The sequence below is a fragment of the Gorilla gorilla genome, chromosome 22 (assembly GCF_029281585.2).
Source record: "Gorilla gorilla gorilla isolate KB3781 chromosome 22, NHGRI_mGorGor1-v2.1_pri, whole genome shotgun sequence".
Taxonomy (NCBI): Eukaryota; Metazoa; Chordata; class Mammalia; order Primates; family Hominidae; genus Gorilla; species Gorilla gorilla.
Genome location: NC_073246.2, coordinates 27,648,312 through 27,667,556, shown reverse-complemented (window position 1 = coordinate 27,667,556; position 19,245 = coordinate 27,648,312). Strand labels below are relative to the sequence as shown.

General features: G+C 41.4%; 2 protein-coding genes across 12 annotated transcripts in view; one reads left to right on the top strand and one right to left on the bottom strand.

Moving 5' to 3' along the window:
- Positions 1 to 8,226, bottom strand: part of GABPA (GA binding protein transcription factor subunit alpha) — a 37,490-nt gene extending 29,264 nt beyond the window's left edge. The window contains exons 1-3 of one of the 7 annotated variants that reach the window (XM_055373953.2): positions 7,595 to 8,096; positions 3,119 to 3,271; positions 1,508 to 1,610 (exon numbers count right to left, since the gene is read on the bottom strand). In XM_055373953.2, the coding sequence (XP_055229928.1) occupies positions 1,508 to 1,584 (77 nt within the window). In that variant the 5' untranslated portion in view covers positions 1,585 to 1,610; positions 3,119 to 3,271; positions 7,595 to 8,096. Of the gene's footprint in view, positions 1 to 1,507; positions 1,611 to 3,118; positions 3,272 to 5,894; positions 7,351 to 7,594 lie in introns of those variants that run through there. The other 6 variants (XM_063702779.1, XM_063702778.1, XM_019017738.4 and 3 more) reach the window with 6 other exon arrangements.
- On the top strand, positions 8,045 to 18,681 carry ATP5PF (ATP synthase peripheral stalk subunit F6). Of its 5 annotated transcripts, XM_055373966.2 has the most exons (5): positions 8,252 to 8,320; positions 8,798 to 8,840; positions 13,384 to 13,554; positions 17,831 to 17,955; positions 18,504 to 18,681. In XM_055373966.2, the coding sequence occupies exons 3-5, from the start codon at positions 13,391 to 13,393 to the stop codon at positions 18,539 to 18,541; spliced, it is 327 nt and encodes a 108-aa protein (XP_055229941.1). In that variant the 5' UTR covers positions 8,252 to 8,320; positions 8,798 to 8,840; positions 13,384 to 13,390; the 3' UTR covers positions 18,542 to 18,681. The 5 variants fall into 5 exon arrangements, with proteins under 5 accessions (XP_004062674.1, XP_063558851.1, XP_004062673.1 ...); XM_004062626.3 differs by lacking the exons at positions 8,252 to 8,320; positions 8,798 to 8,840 and adding an exon at positions 8,045 to 8,184; XM_063702781.1 differs by lacking the exons at positions 8,252 to 8,320; positions 8,798 to 8,840 and adding an exon at positions 8,101 to 8,234.
- Positions 18,682 to 19,245: the final 564 nt, after the last annotated feature.

Below are 19,245 nucleotides of genomic sequence, written 5' to 3'. Positions count from 1 at the left end.
TCCCATGAGCAGCCCTAGAGAGAGTCATGTGATGAGGAACTGAGGCATCTTGCTGAGAGTCTCAAGCATGACTTTGGACGCAGACACCCTAGCCCTAGTCAAGTCTTTACAAGACTGCAGCCTGGGCTGACAGCTTCATTGCAAACTCATGAAATACCCGAGACAGATCCACCCAGGTAAGTTACTCCCAGGTTTCTCTGAGAAACAATGTGCAATAAAAAATGTTGGGCTTTTTTTTTTTTTTTTTTTGAGACAGCACCTTGTCCTGTCACTAAAGCTGGAATGCGATGGCACAACGATGGCACAATCATGGCTCACTGCAGCCTTGAACTCCTGGGCTCAAGCAATCCTCTCATCTCAGCCTCCAGAGTAGCTGGGACTTAAGCACATGTCACCAGGCCAGGCTATTTTTTTTTTTTTGTATGTTTTGTAGAGACAGGGTTTTGCCATGCTGCCCAGGCTGGTCTTGAACTCCTGGGCTCAAGATCTGCCCACCTCAGCCTCCCAAAGTGTTGGGACTACAGGCATGAGCCACTGCATCTGGCTGAATGTTAGGCATTTTTAGTTTCTGAATTTTGGGGTAATTTGTTACACAAATATCTATATACAAAATTCCACAGAAGCATGCATTTCCTCTTTCTTATGCTGGAAAAACTGGGATAAACAAGTTGAAAAGCTCTATTAAAAATGTAAGATTTTAAATCTCAACTGTACTCTCAATACTCAGTATCCTCCTTAACCTTAATTACCTTGTCCAGTTCCACTGCAGAAACTTCTAAACCTTTGTTACTCCACGGAGATTCTCTACTACTTTTCAGTCCCTTTTACTTTCAGCTTATTATCTCACCTCCTACTTCACGGAGTAAAATAGGGACCATTAACTACTACTTTCCTCAGTCTTCTTGTTGACTCCCAAATGTCTATTTCTACCCGTGTTCTCTCCTTGGATTCTGAACTCATTACTACTGTCCTCCTTTCAAATAAGTATGATTCCACTATTATTCCAAGAATTAACACTTTTCACTACACTTTATGCTTAGTACTGGTCCCGTAAGTACTCATATACCTGTATGTCTCCTCAAATACAACATGGCCTTTATAAGGGTAGATTAATATCTTATTTATTCACATATTCTTGTCAATTAGTTGTTTACAACAGTTACTCATAAATATTTGTTAAATGAGTTCAGGTTGAATTAAACTATTTCTGAAATTAAAGCAACCAGTGCTGAGGAAAAGAATAAAGAATCAAATGCCCCAAAGGAGAAAACTATTGAAAGCAATTGCTTTTGATTTCATTTACCCTTTTACTACCATTAGTTTAAAACTGTCTTTCCCTCTCAGCTACAACCACATTAAGTCAGAGGAAATAAAACAATACATTATTCCCTAAAATGCTGAGAACAGTTAAAAAAAGACAGTCCAAAAGAACTATGACTTGTTTCCTGGTTTTAATTAGGTATATTGATATTTTGAAAAAAAAAATGATAAATTCAGAAACACCAACCTTTCTTCTGTGCACTCTGCTTTCTCTGTTCCATCAATCTCAATTTCTATCAGCTCCTCTGCTTCTCTTTTAGTCATGGCTGGAGTATTTCAAAGGATCAGTCCTGCAAGAGTGACTTTTTAAGATATTTTAAAACTATCCACATAAACGAAATGACACACAAGAAGTAGAGACCCAATCCAAATAAAAAGCAAACGGCAAGCAGAAGAGGGGGAAGTAGTCTTTACATATAGAAGAAAATCAGCTGGGTGTGGTGGCTCGTGTCTCTAATCCCAGGACTTTGGGAGGCCAAGGCAGGCAGATCGCTTGAGCCCAGGAGTTTGAAATCAGCCTGGGTAACTTGGCGAAATCCTGTCTCTACTGAAAATACAAAAATTAGCAGGGCATGGTGGCACGCACCTGTAGTCCCAGCTATTAATACTTCGGAGGCTGAGATGGGAGGATCACCTGAGCCCAGGAGGCTGAGGCTGCAGTGAGCCATGATCGCACCACTGCACTCCAGCATGGGCGACAAGAGACCCTGTTTGAAAAATAAAATAAAGAAAATCCACAAATGATATTTATAAACTAATTTTTTTAAAAACTGGCGTTTATTAACCTGACATGACAACTTCATTAATCTACTGGATTTACTGGGATGTTTTCGGGACCAATCGCAATCAACAAGTTACCTCAAAATTAAGTTAAGGGTCTGTTAACTATATTAAAGCAACTCAGTCTCAATAACAGATTCAAACCTGAAGCTTAACATGGAGATGAACTATGTTTATTCAGCTAAAAGTTGTACCTTAGTAGCAGAATTTACTGCAAAGTATCACACTGATACAATGATATGCAAATTAATCAGCTAGGATTTGGTACAAATGATGTCTCTTATAAATGCAAGAATATTATAAAACAGCAAAACAAAGTAACAAATTACAGATATGCACATTATTTCCCTGATTACACACAGTAGAAAATTTTTAATGATTTTTTCAGAGGTGGTTTTATTTTAAACAGACCACTACTTCAGTTTTTAATTATCCCATGTAAAATTTTTATCTACTGCTTAAAACCACTGATACAAAAACATTAGAATTTTAAAAATGCTAAGGAATACACAAATAGCTAATATACATAGATATTTCTTTGTGGACATTTCTAACTACCTCGCAGTAGGTCAATGAATTTGTCTTTGAATTGCATACGCACTTTCAGTCCACAGCACCTTCTGAGTAGTTATTCTAAGCGTACTACCACATCTAAAAAGAGGCGTACCTTTAAAATGAACGCTCCACTAAATTTGGTATTTCGATATTTACAAAAGAGTTGTGCTCCCACTTACAAGATTTGACTAAATGAAGAATTTAAATGTTCATTTGTATTAATAACCATTACTCGCTGAGCATCAGGCACTGCATTCAAATGCTTTGCATAGAGCAATCTTATTTTGAGCTCCATCTCATACGAACGCTATTCAGAGGTGAGGCTAAACCACCTGTGGCTCCATGTCACAGTGTTGGTGTATCAACCTAAGTAGGTATCATTCCAGATGGGGATGAACCATGGTTGTCCAAATATAGGCTCTGTATTGCGTATATCAGTACAACAGCCACCACCACCCCTTACCTGGAGTACTGCAACAATCTCCTAAAGAGGGTCCCAGTGTCCACTCTTGTCCCCCCACAGCCTATTCTCAGTCAATACAACGGCCAGAGTGTGATCGTTTTTAAAACGCAGCTAGGGCCAGATACGGTGCCTCATGCCTGTAATCCTAATACTCTGGGAGATCGAGGAGAGAGGACTGTTTGAACCCATGAGTTCAAGACCAGCCTAGGCAACATAAAAAGAACCTGTCTCCTATAAAAACATTTTTAAAATTAGCCAGGCATGGTGGTGTGCAACTGTTGTCCTAGCTACTTGGGAGGCTGAAGTGAGAAGATCGCTTGAGACCAGGAGTCAAGGCTGCAGTGAATGATGATCGTGCCACTGCACTCCCTCCTGGGCAACAGCGAGACCCTATCTCTTCAAATAAATAAATAAAAGTAGAAGGTCCTTAAAAGTAGAAGAGGAAATTGGAAGAGAGAGCCGGAGTGATTCAATGTGAATATCTGCCGGTTAGCTGTGACTGGCTTTGAAGATATCTGGAGGAAAGGAGCTATGAGCCAAGGAATGCAGGTAGCTTCTGAAAGCTAGACAAGGAACGGATTCTCCCTCGAAGGCTCTAGAAAAACAGCACTGGCAACACCTCATTTTAGCCCAGAGACCTACTTCATATTTCTGACTCCAAAACTGTAATAAACCGGTGGTGTTTTTAAGCCACTAAATTTGCATAATTTGTTACACTAGCATTAAGAAACTGAGTCTCCCTTCCCACTTTAGAAAGGGCTATAACTCTCCTAAGCTCTCAATATCTCCAACTATGGGGTAGCTGGTTTTCTGACAAATAGCTGGCACCCAAATCTAGACTGCCTGATAAAAAATGATCTAATTTTTCCCACATAATTAAGGTTGCTCTCAGGCTTGCCCTTTAAGGACGAACAATAAAAGGGTAAGGTTCTCCACTGGGATGGACGCATGCATATGGAGCAGACTGCGCAGGCTCCGTTCACAAGCACATCTAGCCGACTGCGCAGATTCTGTTCACATGCATATCTAGCAGAATGCGCAGGCTCCAGCAGGCTTCTTTGGGGATGATGAAAAAATGAAGACCCTCTGTTTTTGGTTTTTTTTTTTTCTTGCTGATGCTGGTCTAATAAGCCTTCCTTTTCTCCAATAAAGCCTATTCCTTAACTGGTGCTATGTGTAAAATTGTGGAATTCATCCTGAGGGCTGAAGAAAACAGGTGGAAACCGAGTAGGTATCTACCTTGAAGGACAACATAAGCTTCACAGGGCAAGAATATGTGTTCACAAATATATACAAAGTACTCTGAAGAGTACTACCTTCAGCAGGCACTCCACCAATATGTGTTGAATAAATGAATAAGAACGATTTCACACCATATAAAATGAACTACACATGCCTTAAAGGATTAAACATACAAGGCAAAACTATAAAACAGAAGAAAATGGTGGGGACATTTTTATGGTCTCAGGATAGAAAAAGATTTCTTAAATAAAATTCCAAGAACATAACCGTAAGAAGAAAAATCTGATTACATAAAAATCAAGATTTATGTTCAACAGACAGGCTACAGAATGGAAAGATATTTCCAATACCCAAAAGTGACGATGGAATAGACAATGACCTGGAATTTGATAACCAAAAAAAGGGACAAATTAGAAAAGTAGTTAAAGCATAGGAAAAGGATATTCACATAAAGGGAAACCAAAATAACTCAGGATATAAAGAAATGCCCAAATTCAAATCATTCAAAAGTTCAATTTAAAACAAGAAACTACCACTTTATACCGTGTGTGTTGGGGGCAGGGGGCGGGGGCGGGGGCGGGGGCGGCGGCGGCGGCAAATGTCAGAAAATTAAATAACGAGAGCAGTTAGCAGGGCCATAAGATTCCCCTCTCTCTGTAGATGTGGTGTACACACAGGTATAGACATTCTGGAGAAAAGTATATCAAGCATACTCATACCTATAACCCAGCCATTTCATCCCTAACTAAGCATTCCAGAAAAATTCTCAAATTGGTTAACAGGATTGATTGACAATGTTCAGGGCAGCTTTATTGGTGACAGCTGGTGCCAATCCAAGTGTCTATTTTAAGAAAGTATTAATCAAAGAAAATGTGGAGAAAGTATACACTATGGAATTTCAGTATTGGTTAAAAGGAAATAATGTCCACACAAAATAGATATATTATAAAAAACTGTTGTCTATAGAAAAAAGTGAGAATCAGGTTTATAGCAGAATAGCACTTAAAAAAAATCACTTATTTTCAGGGCTTATAAAGAGGTCCACTCCCATCTCCACAACCAATTTTTTTAAAATTAGAAAACATAAATTTTCTGGAAACTTTGGCAAGATAGAAAAAAAAGCATTATGATGTAGCCAGAGGCTGAGAAGTGGCCCTAATGGCGTATCAGCAGGGACACCTGGGGCTCCCCTAACATAAACACTAAAATAGGAAGTTGCTACAAAGAAATTTATCCTATGATCTTTCAAAAATTTACAGACCAATACCTAGAAAGTGCCAAATAGAGAAAAAACAAAACAAAACAAAAACCCATGCCCTTTTGGAGAAAAAAAAAATTACTCAGTTTCTTAAATGATCTGTCAAAAAATATTACTCAGTCTCTTAAATCTTTCTTTCTCTCCTGGTTCTCTATGCTTAGTCCAGAGAAGCAAAACAGAGATTTGAGAAATAGTCCAAATCTTTCATATCAGCTTTTGAGTGAGTCTTATCTCTTTTTTGAAACCAATCCCTCAGGCTTCTATGTCAATACTTACGAAAACGGAGAGAAAATTACTTGCAGTTTCTCGGTCTAAGGGCTGCCCCCGCCAGAACTGCACAGAACAATTTCGTATACTTTGACACTCTGGTTCTGCTGGATTAAATCCAACCTGGGGCTCGGAATGTTTCACAAGATGGGATACAAACTAAACTTGAATTTAACGAAAAATTCTGGGAACGGCTAGTGTCTTTTAAAATACAGATAGGTGTAACATTCCCTTTTGAAACTACAGATAAATTTGAGAATTGTCCTTCATTGGAGAGCATTATTACAGAGCTTAGAACATTTTGTTCCCAATATATTATAAGTGGAGTGTGGGGGTACCTGCGAGATTAACTGCACATTTTCCTAAGTTATCAAATGCTTTTCTGTGTCTGAGGAAATTAAAAGACATTTTTATTTTCAAAAATAAAGGTAGCAGTTAAGAAAAAGCAAAGCATACATATCTATGTAATATAAAGAGACAAAGCACATACAGTGAAAGATTAACAGTTGGGACCCTCAGGTGAAGGGTATCTGCGTGTTCACTGCATGATTTTTTCCCCAATTCTTCTGTAGGTTTGGAGTTTTATATATAAAGAGTTGAGGGAAGGCTAAAGTCAACAGTTTTAATTTAGTACTCGGTCTGATGACTTGCTTCAACCTAACATCTAGCTCATGATTTAATTACTTCATTACTATACATGCCTCATGACAGATGCTCTTGTATACACAATTCAGGTAAAATTGACTTGAAGTCCACTCAGCGTCACTGTATGTCTAAAAATAAAGCAGCTTCGAAAGCCTGGATGGAACCCTGAGAGACAGGCTAGTCCCTCAAGCAGTTGCTAAAGAGTTGAGCGGTTTCTTCTGAAGTTCAAGATAACACTGCCGAAGAATGTTATCACCGCCTCGTTCTACAATTCGCTCAAGTGAATCCTACTAAATCTTTGCTCTTCTCACGAGTCAGACCTACTGCTATTAGTGGAAACTACTTATGAAATGAATTTTATTTCTAAATTTCTAATCATCTTGCAATGCAATATTAGGCACTGTCCTCTCGGTCCGCTAACCTGATCAAACTGGGGTCCCTAAATCCAAACACGCACATACAGCGTGTCTTCTAGTACACAAAAAAATTTCCAAGTAGACAACCCATTGTTATCTCCTTGGTTTACTTCCTTGCTTAAAAACAAAAAAAAAAAAACAAACCCAGATGGCTACCATATACGCTGATAAATGATTCTGGTGTGTGTTGTTCTATAAAGAGAGCGGATTTGAAATGAGTGAATCGCTGAGTCCCGCGATGAGACACGGTCTGCATTTTGCTCTTAAAATCTTGGGGGCGTCAGGACCACATCCCAGCTGAGCAGGCTGAGACTGCTGAGGAGTGCGGACGGGCGAGGAGGGGACGCGGAATGGAGGGAGCGGCGACAGGCGACCCGTCCGGCACGGGTCCCGGCGGTGCCCGGTCCCCCCGGGCTCCAGGCCGCTCGCCCCCCGCCCCTCCCCTTCGCTCCCCGCACAGCCTCTCCCGCCCCTCCCCACCCGGCTCCCTCAAGTCTCCACGAACGGAAATGGGAGTCACAGCGCCGGGGACCAGCGGAAACAAAACACAGAGGCGGCCGCGGGGGGGCCCTTGTGGGGGAAAAGGCCCCGGAACGAGGCCGGCCCGCGAGGGCCCGCGCTCCCCTCCTCCCCGGCGGCCGCACTCACCCGCTCCGGAATCGGCCCTGTCGCCCCCGCCCGCACTCCAGAGCCGGCTGAGAACGGCAGCGGCGAGGGCTCCACGTGCAGCGTCTCTCCGGTTAAGACCTGCAGCTCCCGCGACTAGAAGTGTGAGGCCCCAGGGCCCTTCCCGCGGAATCGGCGCTGAGAAGCCCCAAACCCCCTCCCGCCTCCCAGGCACCTTCGGGTCCAGGACTACAACTCCCGGCAGGGTGCGCAAAACGACCGCCCAAGGCAACGGAGGCTCACGAGGCACAAGGAAGCACAACGCCCCAATCCGCTTTGTTTTACACAGTCTCACTTTCCCTGCACCATTATACACTTCGATAACCCTAACGAACAGGACGCTGACTCGGAGGGGAGCTTGAACTAGGGGAAAGGCCAGTCAAAGAGCGCATGCGTACAGAGCAAGGTTTCAAGGAGGGGAAAAAGAACGGGTCAAATTAGGCGAAGAAAAGATGGCGGAGGCTGTGCCAGGGGACCCGGAAGCACTTACCCTCCACTTCCTCCTCCTGTTTGGCTTCTGTCTCACCTAGACCCGTCCGGTCGCAGACTGTCTCCGAGACGCTTCCTGTCCGGTGAGCGTCGACCGACTGAAACGGCGGCCCATAATGCATTGCGATGGCGGGTAGGCGTGTGGGGGCGGAGCCAGAGCCGGAAGTAGAGCGGAGGTGGTTGCGGCGGAGGCTTTGGCAGCTCGGGACTGAGTGCAAGGTGACTGGGAGGGTAGCTAGATCAGCGTGGCCTCTTGGGACTCCAGTTCTGGGTTTCTTCACGAGGCCTGGGCTGCCTCTCACCTTTACTAGGAGGAGAGAGCAGCTCTGTGTCCTGGGGACCTTCACGGCCTGGCCCGGGGTCACAGCTGACCTCTACGTTTGTAGACCTTGGAGTTTGCCGTAGACCCAGAAATAAGATCGATACCCTCTCTGAGGGCAAATCGGGGCGGCGCGGGGGGCAGGGAGGCCCGGGGGTCTCGGGCCCGCAGCCTGGCTGGGGCAACCCAAGGTCAGGCGCGCGGGAGAGATCTTCGGTCAGGCCTACCCGCCCCGGGCGCACGGGAGCGTCTAGGCTACTTAGGCAGAACGTGTACCATTAAAAGGGAAAAAATTAGTCATAATCTTGAAAGTTTGCATACCACCTAAAAACGATGGTGCTAACACTTCATTAGGCGACTTTATGGATTGTTCATAGGAATATGCACTGAAGAGGCAGCGAACCTACTAACCTTTGGCCGGTCAGTCATCACTGTAAATAGGAGAACCATGCTCCCACCCAGAACAAGGCCTCTGCTCAGACTAGTGTTTTCTTACTGTTGCCTTCCCCAGTCTTTCTGATCATGTCAGACGCTATCATATGCTCTCGTGGCACCCGATGGTACTGGAATAGAGAATTTATGTCAGGTGGTATTTCACAGCTATTTGTGTAATGACTATCTTCTGCGTTTCAGTGGACAATATGCATTCACTAATCAGTGAAAAAAAATGAAAGGGATTAAAGGAGAAGGAACAAGTTTTGATATGGGATTATGTGTTCGTTTTTTGGTGAGTTCGCAGGACTTATAAGGGAGATGAGAACTGTTGAATGCTGTGGTTAGATTTGGGGCTCAGGATGAATACTAAAATTAGAAATGCGATTGGGGAATCATAGGCACTTACATGGTGGATAATTGAAACAATGAAAGTGGATTTTACCCGTGTTGCAGAAGGAATAACATCTATGCATTCAGACTTAGAGCAAATTAACTGTGTGAATATGTGCAGCTTAATCTTTCTTAGATACAGTTTTATCATCTGTAAAGCAGGGATAAGAACACTTTCCTTTAACTCTTTGAGAGTATTGCTGTAAGGATACAAGGAAAGGATATATATGGAAGTACTTTGCACAGTATCTAGGGCTAAGCAAATGTCGGGTGAACTTATTGCTGAATGTTAAGTATGTCCTTAGTTTGCCAGAAGGGAAAGTGGCATTGAATTGCACAATTTTTTTTTTTTTTTGCATATATGTGTTAAGTTAGATTTTGCTGTGTAACTTTGACCAGATACTTTTTTTTTTTGAGACAGAGTCTCGCTCTGTCGCCCAGGCTGGATTGCAGTGGCACGATCTCCGCTCACTCCAAGCTCCACTTTCCAGGTTCACGCCCTTCTCCTGCCTCAGCCTCCGGAGTAGCTGGGACTACAGGTGCCCGCCACCACGCCTGGCTAATTTTTTGTATTTTTCAGCAGAGACGGGGTTTCACCATGTTAGCCAGGATGGTCTCGATCTCCTGACCTCGTGATCTGCCCGCCTCGGCCTCCCAAAGTGCTGGGATTACAAGCGTGAGCCACCGCGCCCGACCGCTTTGACCAGATCCTTCTAATCCTCAGTTTCTGTGTGTTTAAACATAGGAATGATAATAAGTGGCACATGACCTTGTGAGGTCATTTGTTGTTTGCTTGTAGCCTTTTCTCAAGTATTTTTCCCTGATGGGGTATAAAAGTGATATGTTATGAATTCTTTAATTTCTTCAAATAGTTTGCTTTCATTCTGTCAGGTGAAGCATATTTTGTTGATTGCATTGATAGTAGGATTTCTTTTTTTTTTTTTTTTTTTTTTGAGACAGAGTTTCACTCTTGTTGCCCAGGCTGGAGGAGTGCAGTGGCGCGATCTCGGCTCACCACAACCTCCGCCTCCTGGGTTCAAGGAATCTCCTGCCTCAGCCTCCTGAGTAGCTGGGATTACAGGCATGTGCCACCACTCCCGGCTAATTTTGTATTTTTGGTAGAGACGGGGTTTCTCCATGTTGGTCAGGCTGATCTTGAATCCCTACCTCAGGTGATCCACCCACCTTGGCCTCCCAAAGTGCTGGGATTACAACAAAGTTCTGGGATTACAGGCGTGAGCCATCACGCCCGGCCTGACTGTAGGATTTCTTTCTTTCTTTCTTTCTTTCTTTTTTTTTTTTTTTTTGAGACAGGATTTCACTCTGTAACACAGGCTGGAATGCAGTGGTGCAATCACAGCTCACTGCAGCTTCTACCTCCCAAGCTCAAGTGATCCTCCGGCCTCAGCCTCCCAAGTACCTGGGACTACAGGCACCCACCACCACACTTGGCTATTTTTTTTTTTTTTTTCTGTAGAGATGGGGTCATACTGTGTTGCCCAGGCTGGTCTTGAATTCCTGGGCTTAAGTGATCCTCCTGCCTTGTTCTTCCAAATTGCTGGGATTACAGGCATGATCCGCTGCACCTGGCTCATTGTAGATTTCTTTTGATAATTTTTACATGCCATTCCAGAGTTTGTCAACCTTGGCATTATTGACATTTTGACCAGATAATTCTTAGGGGTGGGAGGGCTGTTATTGTCGTTATAGTGTTTGGCAGCATTCCTGGCTTTGTACTCATTATAAGCCAGTAGCACTCAGCTTGGTGAGAACAACCAAAAATGTCTAAAGACATTGCCAGATGTCTCCTTGGAGAGAAAAAAACTCACTTCTTCCCCCACCCCCAACCCTATTTTGAGAACTATTGTGCGACTCTACAGTTTTCTAGCTAGTGCTGCTCAAACTCTGAGTGGTAAAGGGCCATTCTCACACCCACTCTTGTGGACGCTTTTGAATACAGTGAAAATGAATTACAAAAGAAATGAAATTTAAAAAACAAAACAATGAAGTCACTTAAAATACAAGCTCTAATTTTTTAGAGACAGGTTCTCTCCATGTTTCCCAGGCTGGTCTTGAACTCCTGAGTTCAAACAATCCTCCCTCCTCGGCCTCCCAAAGTGCTGGGATTACAGGCATGAGCCACCTCGCCTGGCCTCTAAATACTTATATCTAATTTCTGTATGACTTTAGACCAGTAACATAGTTTGTATACTTCCACTAGTCCTATTATAACTTAGTAGAAGTCCGGTGTCAACGTGATGATGACAGTATTGCTATTAGGAAATTTGGGGAGGGCATGGGAAACATGTTAGCATATCAGGTTTTCACTTGAAGATTCAGAAATTTTACCAGCCAGGGCAATATGGCAAGACCTTGTCTCTACAAGAAAAAAAAAAGTAAAAATTAGCCTGGTGTGATGGCACACAACTGTGCTCCCATCTACTTGGGAGGCTAAGGTGGGAGGATTGCATGAGTCCAGGAGGCTGAGGCTGTAGTGAGCTGTGTTCATTCTGGGCAACAGAGTGAGACCCTGTCTGAAAAAAAAAAGATTCAGAAATTTTACCAGGCTGTGGTGCATTGTGAGCCTTTTGTCGCCATTCCAATATGGGGTTTGGCAAGCCCTGTCAGTTTATAGACTCGGCCTTAATCTGAGAAAAATGTATTCTACTAATTATTTATGGTCTCTTTTAATCCTTTTCTTTTTTTTCTTTTTGAGACAGAGTCTTGCCCTGTCATCCAGGCTGGAGTGCAGTGGTGTGATCTGGGCTCACTGCAGCCTCCGCCTCCTGAGTTCAAGTGATTCTCCTGCCTCAGCCTCCCAAATAACTGGGATTACAGGCACGCGCTAGCACACCTGACTTATTTTTGTATCTTTAGTGGAGACAGGGTTTCGCCATTTTGGGCAGGCTGGTCTCGAACCTCTGACCTCAAGTGATCCACCTGCCTCGGCCTCCGGAAGTGCTGGTATTACACACATGAGCCACCATGCCTGGCCCTCTTTATTCCTTTTCTTCTAGAATTCCTGTTTGTACCTATTTGTTGTAATTTGGATTATTTTTTGCATTTGATCTTTAAATCACTAAAGTAAATCTCAACAGGAATTGTCCTCTACTGAAATGTTTTAGTTAGAAAGTAATATATTTTAGCTTAAGGAAGTCTAGGGATTTGAAAGTCTTTAAGTCCTTTTTTTTTTTTTTTTTTTTGTGAGACGGAGTCTTGCTCTTGTTGCCCAGGCTGGAGTGCAATGGCACAATCTTGGCTCACTGCATCCTCTGCCTCCTGGGTTCAAGCGATTCTCCTGCCTCAGCCTCCTGAGTAGCTGGGATTACAGGCATGCGCCACCACGCCCAGCTAATTTTTGTATTTTTAATAGAGACAGGGTTTCTCTTTGTTGGTCAGGCTGGTCTCAAATTCCCAACCTCAGGTGATCCGCCAGCCTCGGCCTCCCAAAGTGCTGGGATTACAGGCGTGAGCCACTGCACCCGGCCATAAGTCCTTATTTTTAAAATTCAGACTTCCATCTCCTTCACCAATTTATTTCACTGATGAAGTTGGACTGCCGGATCCTCCCCACTGTCATGCACAGCTCATTTGGACTGGCTGCTGTTTTTCTTTGCTGGTTCTTCTGGACTTTGATTTAGTTGTTACAGTATTCTTAAATGGCTGGAATCCAGTTGTAACAGGCAGAGCAGTTTCTCCCTCTGTGGGCCTGTGAAGTACACATTTTCAGGTTGTCATGCCCGGCTGAGGTATGGGAAACCTTGTACATTAGTTTGGGGGCCAGTGTGCTTTTCCTGTTAGGAGCGGACAGTGTTGCAACAGTCTACCTCTACTGTTTTCTCTGATCCATGACTAAGTTCAAGGGAGAAGAAATACCTCACCTCACATTTTGTGCTCTAACCCTGATGAAGCTTCAGGCCTGAGTTTCTAACTGTTCCATTATCCCAGAGCCTTTTGGTTAAGACCTAAAAAACTTGCATTGGGGAATAAGGAGGAGAAGGGAACTGTGGTCAGGTATAGAGTGAGATCTGATATGATGTAATTCTGTAGCAATTAGTAGAATTCGATTTTCATGATATATTTAGAGGTGATTTATAATAAGTATATTAACGTTTCTGATGCTTGTTTTCTGTAACAGAATCAGCATGATTCTTCAGAGGCTCTTCAGGTTCTCCTCTGTCATTCGGTCAGCCGTCTCAGTCCATTTGCGGAGGAACATTGGTGTTACAGCAGTGGCATTTAATAAGGAACTTGATCCTATACAGAAACTCTTTGTGGACAAGATTAGAGAATACAAATCTAAGCGACAGTAAGTGAATAAATAACTACAGTGTAAATATAAATATTCAAAGTATGTAAGTTCCAAGGTGGTAATAAAAAATGACTTGGTATTTGAAAGTATTAGACCTTCACTGAGCTCATCTCTGACATACAGGTTCATTAGGTGCCCTCAAAAAAGAAGATAAGGATCTTGATTTTTTTAAGTCATAAACTCTATATGAGTTACAAGGGAAAATCCTACTAAATTTATTGCTGTTTAAAATACATTCTTACTGTCATGTCATGTATTATAAACCACGTCAATTTATAGAAATACATAGGGTCTTGGAAATCATTTAGCAGCTAAGTTTGAAAAAAGTAACTCCCTTAGACATTTGATTAGCCGAAGATCATAAAACTAATTGGGGAAAAATGTATTATCAAAGTATATTTTAGCCTCAATTTAGTGGCCTTTCTGTGACATCGTAATTTGGGGGAAATGTATAAACACAGCTCTTTTTTTTAAAAGGCTATTTGCGTAGTTATAGATCTCTGAGAATGTATATTAAAGGACAAAAGACTCTGAAATGACATAATGTAAGTCCAAGAAAAACAATTGTAGAACCATAGTTTTGGAAAGGAATGACCACCTTAGCCGTCATCAGGTCCAAAGCCCAAATCTTAGGAACAGTGAGGTGCATCAATTCACAGTTCCATTTTCTTTCATATAGTTGTCTACTGTGTGTAAAGCACTTGGCTATTAACCGTCATGAGCCACAGGGCATTTTTACAATATTCTTAAAGTCCAATAGGAGTAGAAAGCTTGTAAGCAAATAAATACAATATAAGGTAAAATGAGTTAGGTGCTAAGGTAGGGAAACGCTGGGTGCTTGGGGAGTTTATAGGAAAGAATACTCCTTTCCAGCGAGAGGCATTTTAGAGGCTTCTTGGAAGGTAGTGTTTGGGTATTCATCCCTCTTGAGAATCTCATGGACAACTGTGGATCATCTTCCCAGTTTAAAGAAAAAAACGTGAAGAATTTACTCACATCATTTTCCTTATAGCATGAAACAGTTCTCAAACCCACAGGAGGCCTTCAGTAGACCTGTACACCCAGGGGTTTACTCTAGGTTTTAAAGATCAGTGTATGAAGGTTGGACAGATAAATGAGGGTAAGAGGAGAGTATCTTTTAGGAGGAAAGAATGGTGTGAACTAAGGCATGAAAATGCCTTAGTTTGTGCTAGAAAGCACAAAATATATTTGGTGAATGGTATAATTCTGTTTCCCTGGAGTATAGGGTATATGAAGAGTATAAGGATGGTATGGGGTTAGAATGAGGGATTATGGAAGGCCTTGACTGTAGACTGAGCAAGTAAGATATGTGGTAGGCATTTGTGAGAAATTACAGCTTTTTGAACATGACTGTGGGGATGGAAGAAGATTACTCTGAATTAGGAGGATAATTTTAACCAGGGTATTGGAAGGATTGAAATGAGAAGAGAGCAAAGACAGACAGGTTAGCAAAATGTAACCTAAGCATTAGTTGATGAGAACCTTGACTTTATAGCAGTGGTAATGTAAAAGTGACAGAGTCAAGACATTGAAACACTGATGCCTGGTTTTGGTGAGCTGCTGGAGAGGAAGAAGACGGAACAATAAAAGAAAATTGACTTTTGAGGCGAGGTAACTAACAAAGGTGTTACCATTGCCAAAACTGAGGAGGAGAAATAGTGAAGGGATTAAAATGTACTAAGTTACTCTGTGCTTTGTAGACATGGTAATGAAACTCTGACAACAACCCTATAGATGTTACCCCAATTTTATATATGAGAAAACCAAGGCTGAAAGTTAGAATTTGCCAAAAATCATACTGTTAAGTAACCAGATGTGCAGGACTCGTCAGGGAATTTTGAGTGTCTTCTGTCCAAATGTGGTGTTATATTATAGTATTGATGCTGTTTGCATCATTTTAACTGTCTTTAAAAGGCTATCTAGTAAGAAGTGAATTCTTAGGTGTACCCTATATCTAAGGAGTCTTGTTTGTGGGTCATTCATTCGTTTGTGCAAACAAACACATGGAGAGTTCTGAGGGTAGACCCTGGGCTGGCATCCAGCACTGCCACTAATTAGCTCTATGACCTTGGGCAGGTTTAACTTCTGTAGGACAGTTTTCTCATATGTAAAATGAGGATGATGATAGTACTTACCCATTTCATAGGATATTATAAAAATTAAATTATTCAATACATTAGCATGCCTAGTATTTGCTAGTGAAATGAACAAGTATCTTCTGAGTGACTGCTTTGTCCTAGGCATCATGTGAGAGCCTAGGAATATAGTAATAAACAAGATAAGCAGCAAGACTTACATTCAGTTGAGGAGGTAGATGATTTCTGGCCTCTTTTTATCACAAGAGTGCATATTAAAGTTAAAATAGCCATCATCCATCTGTAACCAGTATTAGAGTATCTAGTTGAAGGATCTATTTAGAACCGCAGTGTCCATTTTGGTTGCCGTTATCCATAAGACTATTCAAATTCTAATTACAATTAAGTGTATATATAAATTCAGTTTCTCATTTTCTCATTCATGTTAGCTATATTTGTAGTGCTCAATAGCCAGATATGGCTAGTGGCTACCACATTGGACAGCACAGACAGAGAGCGTTTCTAACATCACAAAAAGGTCTATTGGACAGTGCTAATCTAAAAGAAAATTGGGTCTCTAACAAGAAATATTGATAACAAGCTCTTAAATTGGAGCCACCTATGTATTTTTTGTGCATGTTCTTTAACTTAAATAAGACTGTATACTTTGATCATAGGCATGTGTAAAAATGTTATTACCCTTGAATTTTCACGTGTACATTTTTTTACATTTAGAATATTGTTCATTGCTAGGTAGGCAGTAGTATTTATGACAAAAACAGAAGAATTTCTTCAAAGAATTAATTAGACCCAATTGGCCCTGCTGCTGGTCCATAATGCTATATTTATTTTCCCAAAATGCACAAGTCTAATTTTGTCATTTTATTGCTTGGCAAATAAAATACAAACTCCCAGGCTTAACATTCCGGGCCTCCCATGATCTGGGGTCTGCTGGTTTTTCCATCTAGACTCCTTAGCATTCCCCACATATAGCCAATCCCTTACCACCTCTATGTCTTTGCTTTTTCCATCTTAGAAGGTCTCAAAATAAACCCTGGCCCCAGATGCCTGATGTTTCTCAAATGCCACCTTTTTAAAATGAAATTTTCCCTGATTAGCTTAGCAAAAGTAATCTCTTCCTCAACTTGAATAGCTTTTTGTTAAAACATGTCTTTGAAGCTCATCACATCACTCCTTTACAGCATAAATGTTTGTAAACATGTAATTTTTTTCTTCCAAATTGCAAAATCTCTGAGGGTAGGAAATAATTTGCTTCTTTAATAGGACCCCTATGGTAGAAACTTAAAAGTCTAAGGTCTTTAAAAGCCATTTAGTGATGGCTGACTTAAAGCAGATGATAATAGTAGGTAATAATTGAGTACTCACTGTGTGCCAGGCACTGTGCTTAGAGGTACGTGTGCATTTACACCCTCGTTTGGTAGAACCTTCATATTTAGTTGTGGAAACTAAAATTTAGAGTGCTCTGTGCCTTACTCAGGTTTACGCAGTTGCTGAATAGTTGAACTTACACTCAAACAGGACCAGTCTTTGACTCCAGAGCCTGTAGACTTAACGATACACCTTTTGCAACTTAGACCCTGAGAAATTCTGACTTAGTGAGTGTCTGTGATTCTGAGAAACCTTGAATGTTAGAGATTGATTTGAGGATACCTCATTTATGTGAAACCTCATTGTAATAAAATAGTTTGAATTGAAATTGAAGTGGAAATACTTATTTTTTTTCTGAAGTCTTTTCTTTGACTACATGAATGCTTTAAAAAGGTCTATTGGCCGGGTGTGGTGGCTCACGCCTGTAATCCCAGCACTTATGGGAGGCCGAGGCGGGCGGATCACGAGGTCAGGAGATCGAGACCATCCTGGTCAACATGGTGAAACCCCCTCTCTACTAAAAATACAAAAATTAGCTGGGCGTGGTGGCGTGTGCCTGTAATCCCAGTTACTTGGGAGGCTGAGACAGGAGAATCGCTTGAACCAGGGAGTCAGAGGTTGCAGAGAGCCAAGATCATGCCACTGCACTCCAGCCTGGCGACCGAGCAAGACTCCGTCTCAAAAAAGAAAAAAAAAAAAAGATCTGTTGGAATGTGGTGGTGAAAAGTAATTTTGTTTTTGTAAGCTAGTACACAAAATTAATTTTTGTTTGCTCATTTACTTAACAGGACATCTGGAGGACCTGTTGATGCTGGTTCAGAGTATCAGCAAGAGCTGGAGAGGGAGCTTTTTAAGCTCAAGCAAATGTTTGGTAATGCAGACATGAATACATTTCCCACCTTCAAATTTGAAGGTACATCTTATAAATCACAGATTCATTCTTGTGGGGGATAAGTGAAGAATATTTACACTTACCTGGATTTTTAGAGAATTGAATGACAGTGTTGACATGTGAATTTATTAGGACCATGACGTGTGCCTGAGAAGCTGCCGGCTAAATGTTTGCTGTTAGAATAAGAGCAGTATAGGAGATCACATAACATAGTGATTAAATGGTGGGGATCTGAAATCAAACTGCCTAATCTTGAATCCTTATAATCACTTTCAGCTGTGTAATCTTGAGTAATTAACTGGTGCATGTCTCCTCATCTGACATTTGGGGAGAATTATAGTATCTTCTGCATATGTAGTTAAATGACATAATATATGCAAAGTCAATTAATGGAATGCGTGGTTCATAGAAAGTGTTGCATAAATGTTTAGCTATATTTCTATGTAAATGTTTACAAACAGTGTTTACTAAAAAAATCAGAAGATTGATGAGTTAAATCTTGAGCATTCTACATAATCCATTTTATTGCAATTTGGCTAAGCTTGACCCTTTTTTCCCCCTCTTCTTAGATCCCAAATTTGAAGTCATCGAAAAACCCCAGGCCTGAAGAAATAAAGTAAAATTAATCTGGTAATTTGTCACGGGTTAGTTGTACAACTAGTTAGAAGTTTCAGAATAAACATGCATTTCATAACTGTCAAATGTTCTTTTAATTCTGAGTCCAAATAAATTATTTGGTGATGTTGAGTGTGTTCTTGATGAATTGAGTTCTGTGTGTTAGAGTTGTTTTTAGATCTTTTCATTTGGTTATAATAAAGCAGATGGAGACCTTGGATGAACTGGACACAACTTGCACATAACCCTGCTTGTTGTGGAGGGATGTTACCCTTCCTTTAGAACGTGAAGAAATGGTTTATAAATTCTTGGTCATAGCTTTCTCAGAAATCTGAGTGTAATTTTTTATATGTCTTGGAACATCTATTGTGTTTAACTTTGATCTCCTCAAATGTTAAATAATTTTCTCCCAGTAACGCAGGTCCCTCATCTTTGCTTGCAGATCACAGAGTCTGTTACAGTTCTGTTCCAGATCGATGAGGGAAAGGTAGGGATGAAGGGGGTTCTATAAAGGAGCTCACTTTAAAAGTAAACTTTATGGTGTTGCTGTGTCCTAATAAGAAGAGTTCCAGCAGATACATTCAGACATGAATGTATGTCTGTGGCATATCAGACATGGTCAAAATTTTAGGGACTATAACTGGCTCTCAAGGAAGTTATTTAAAAAAATATTTTAATGGTCAAAATCAGGCTTAC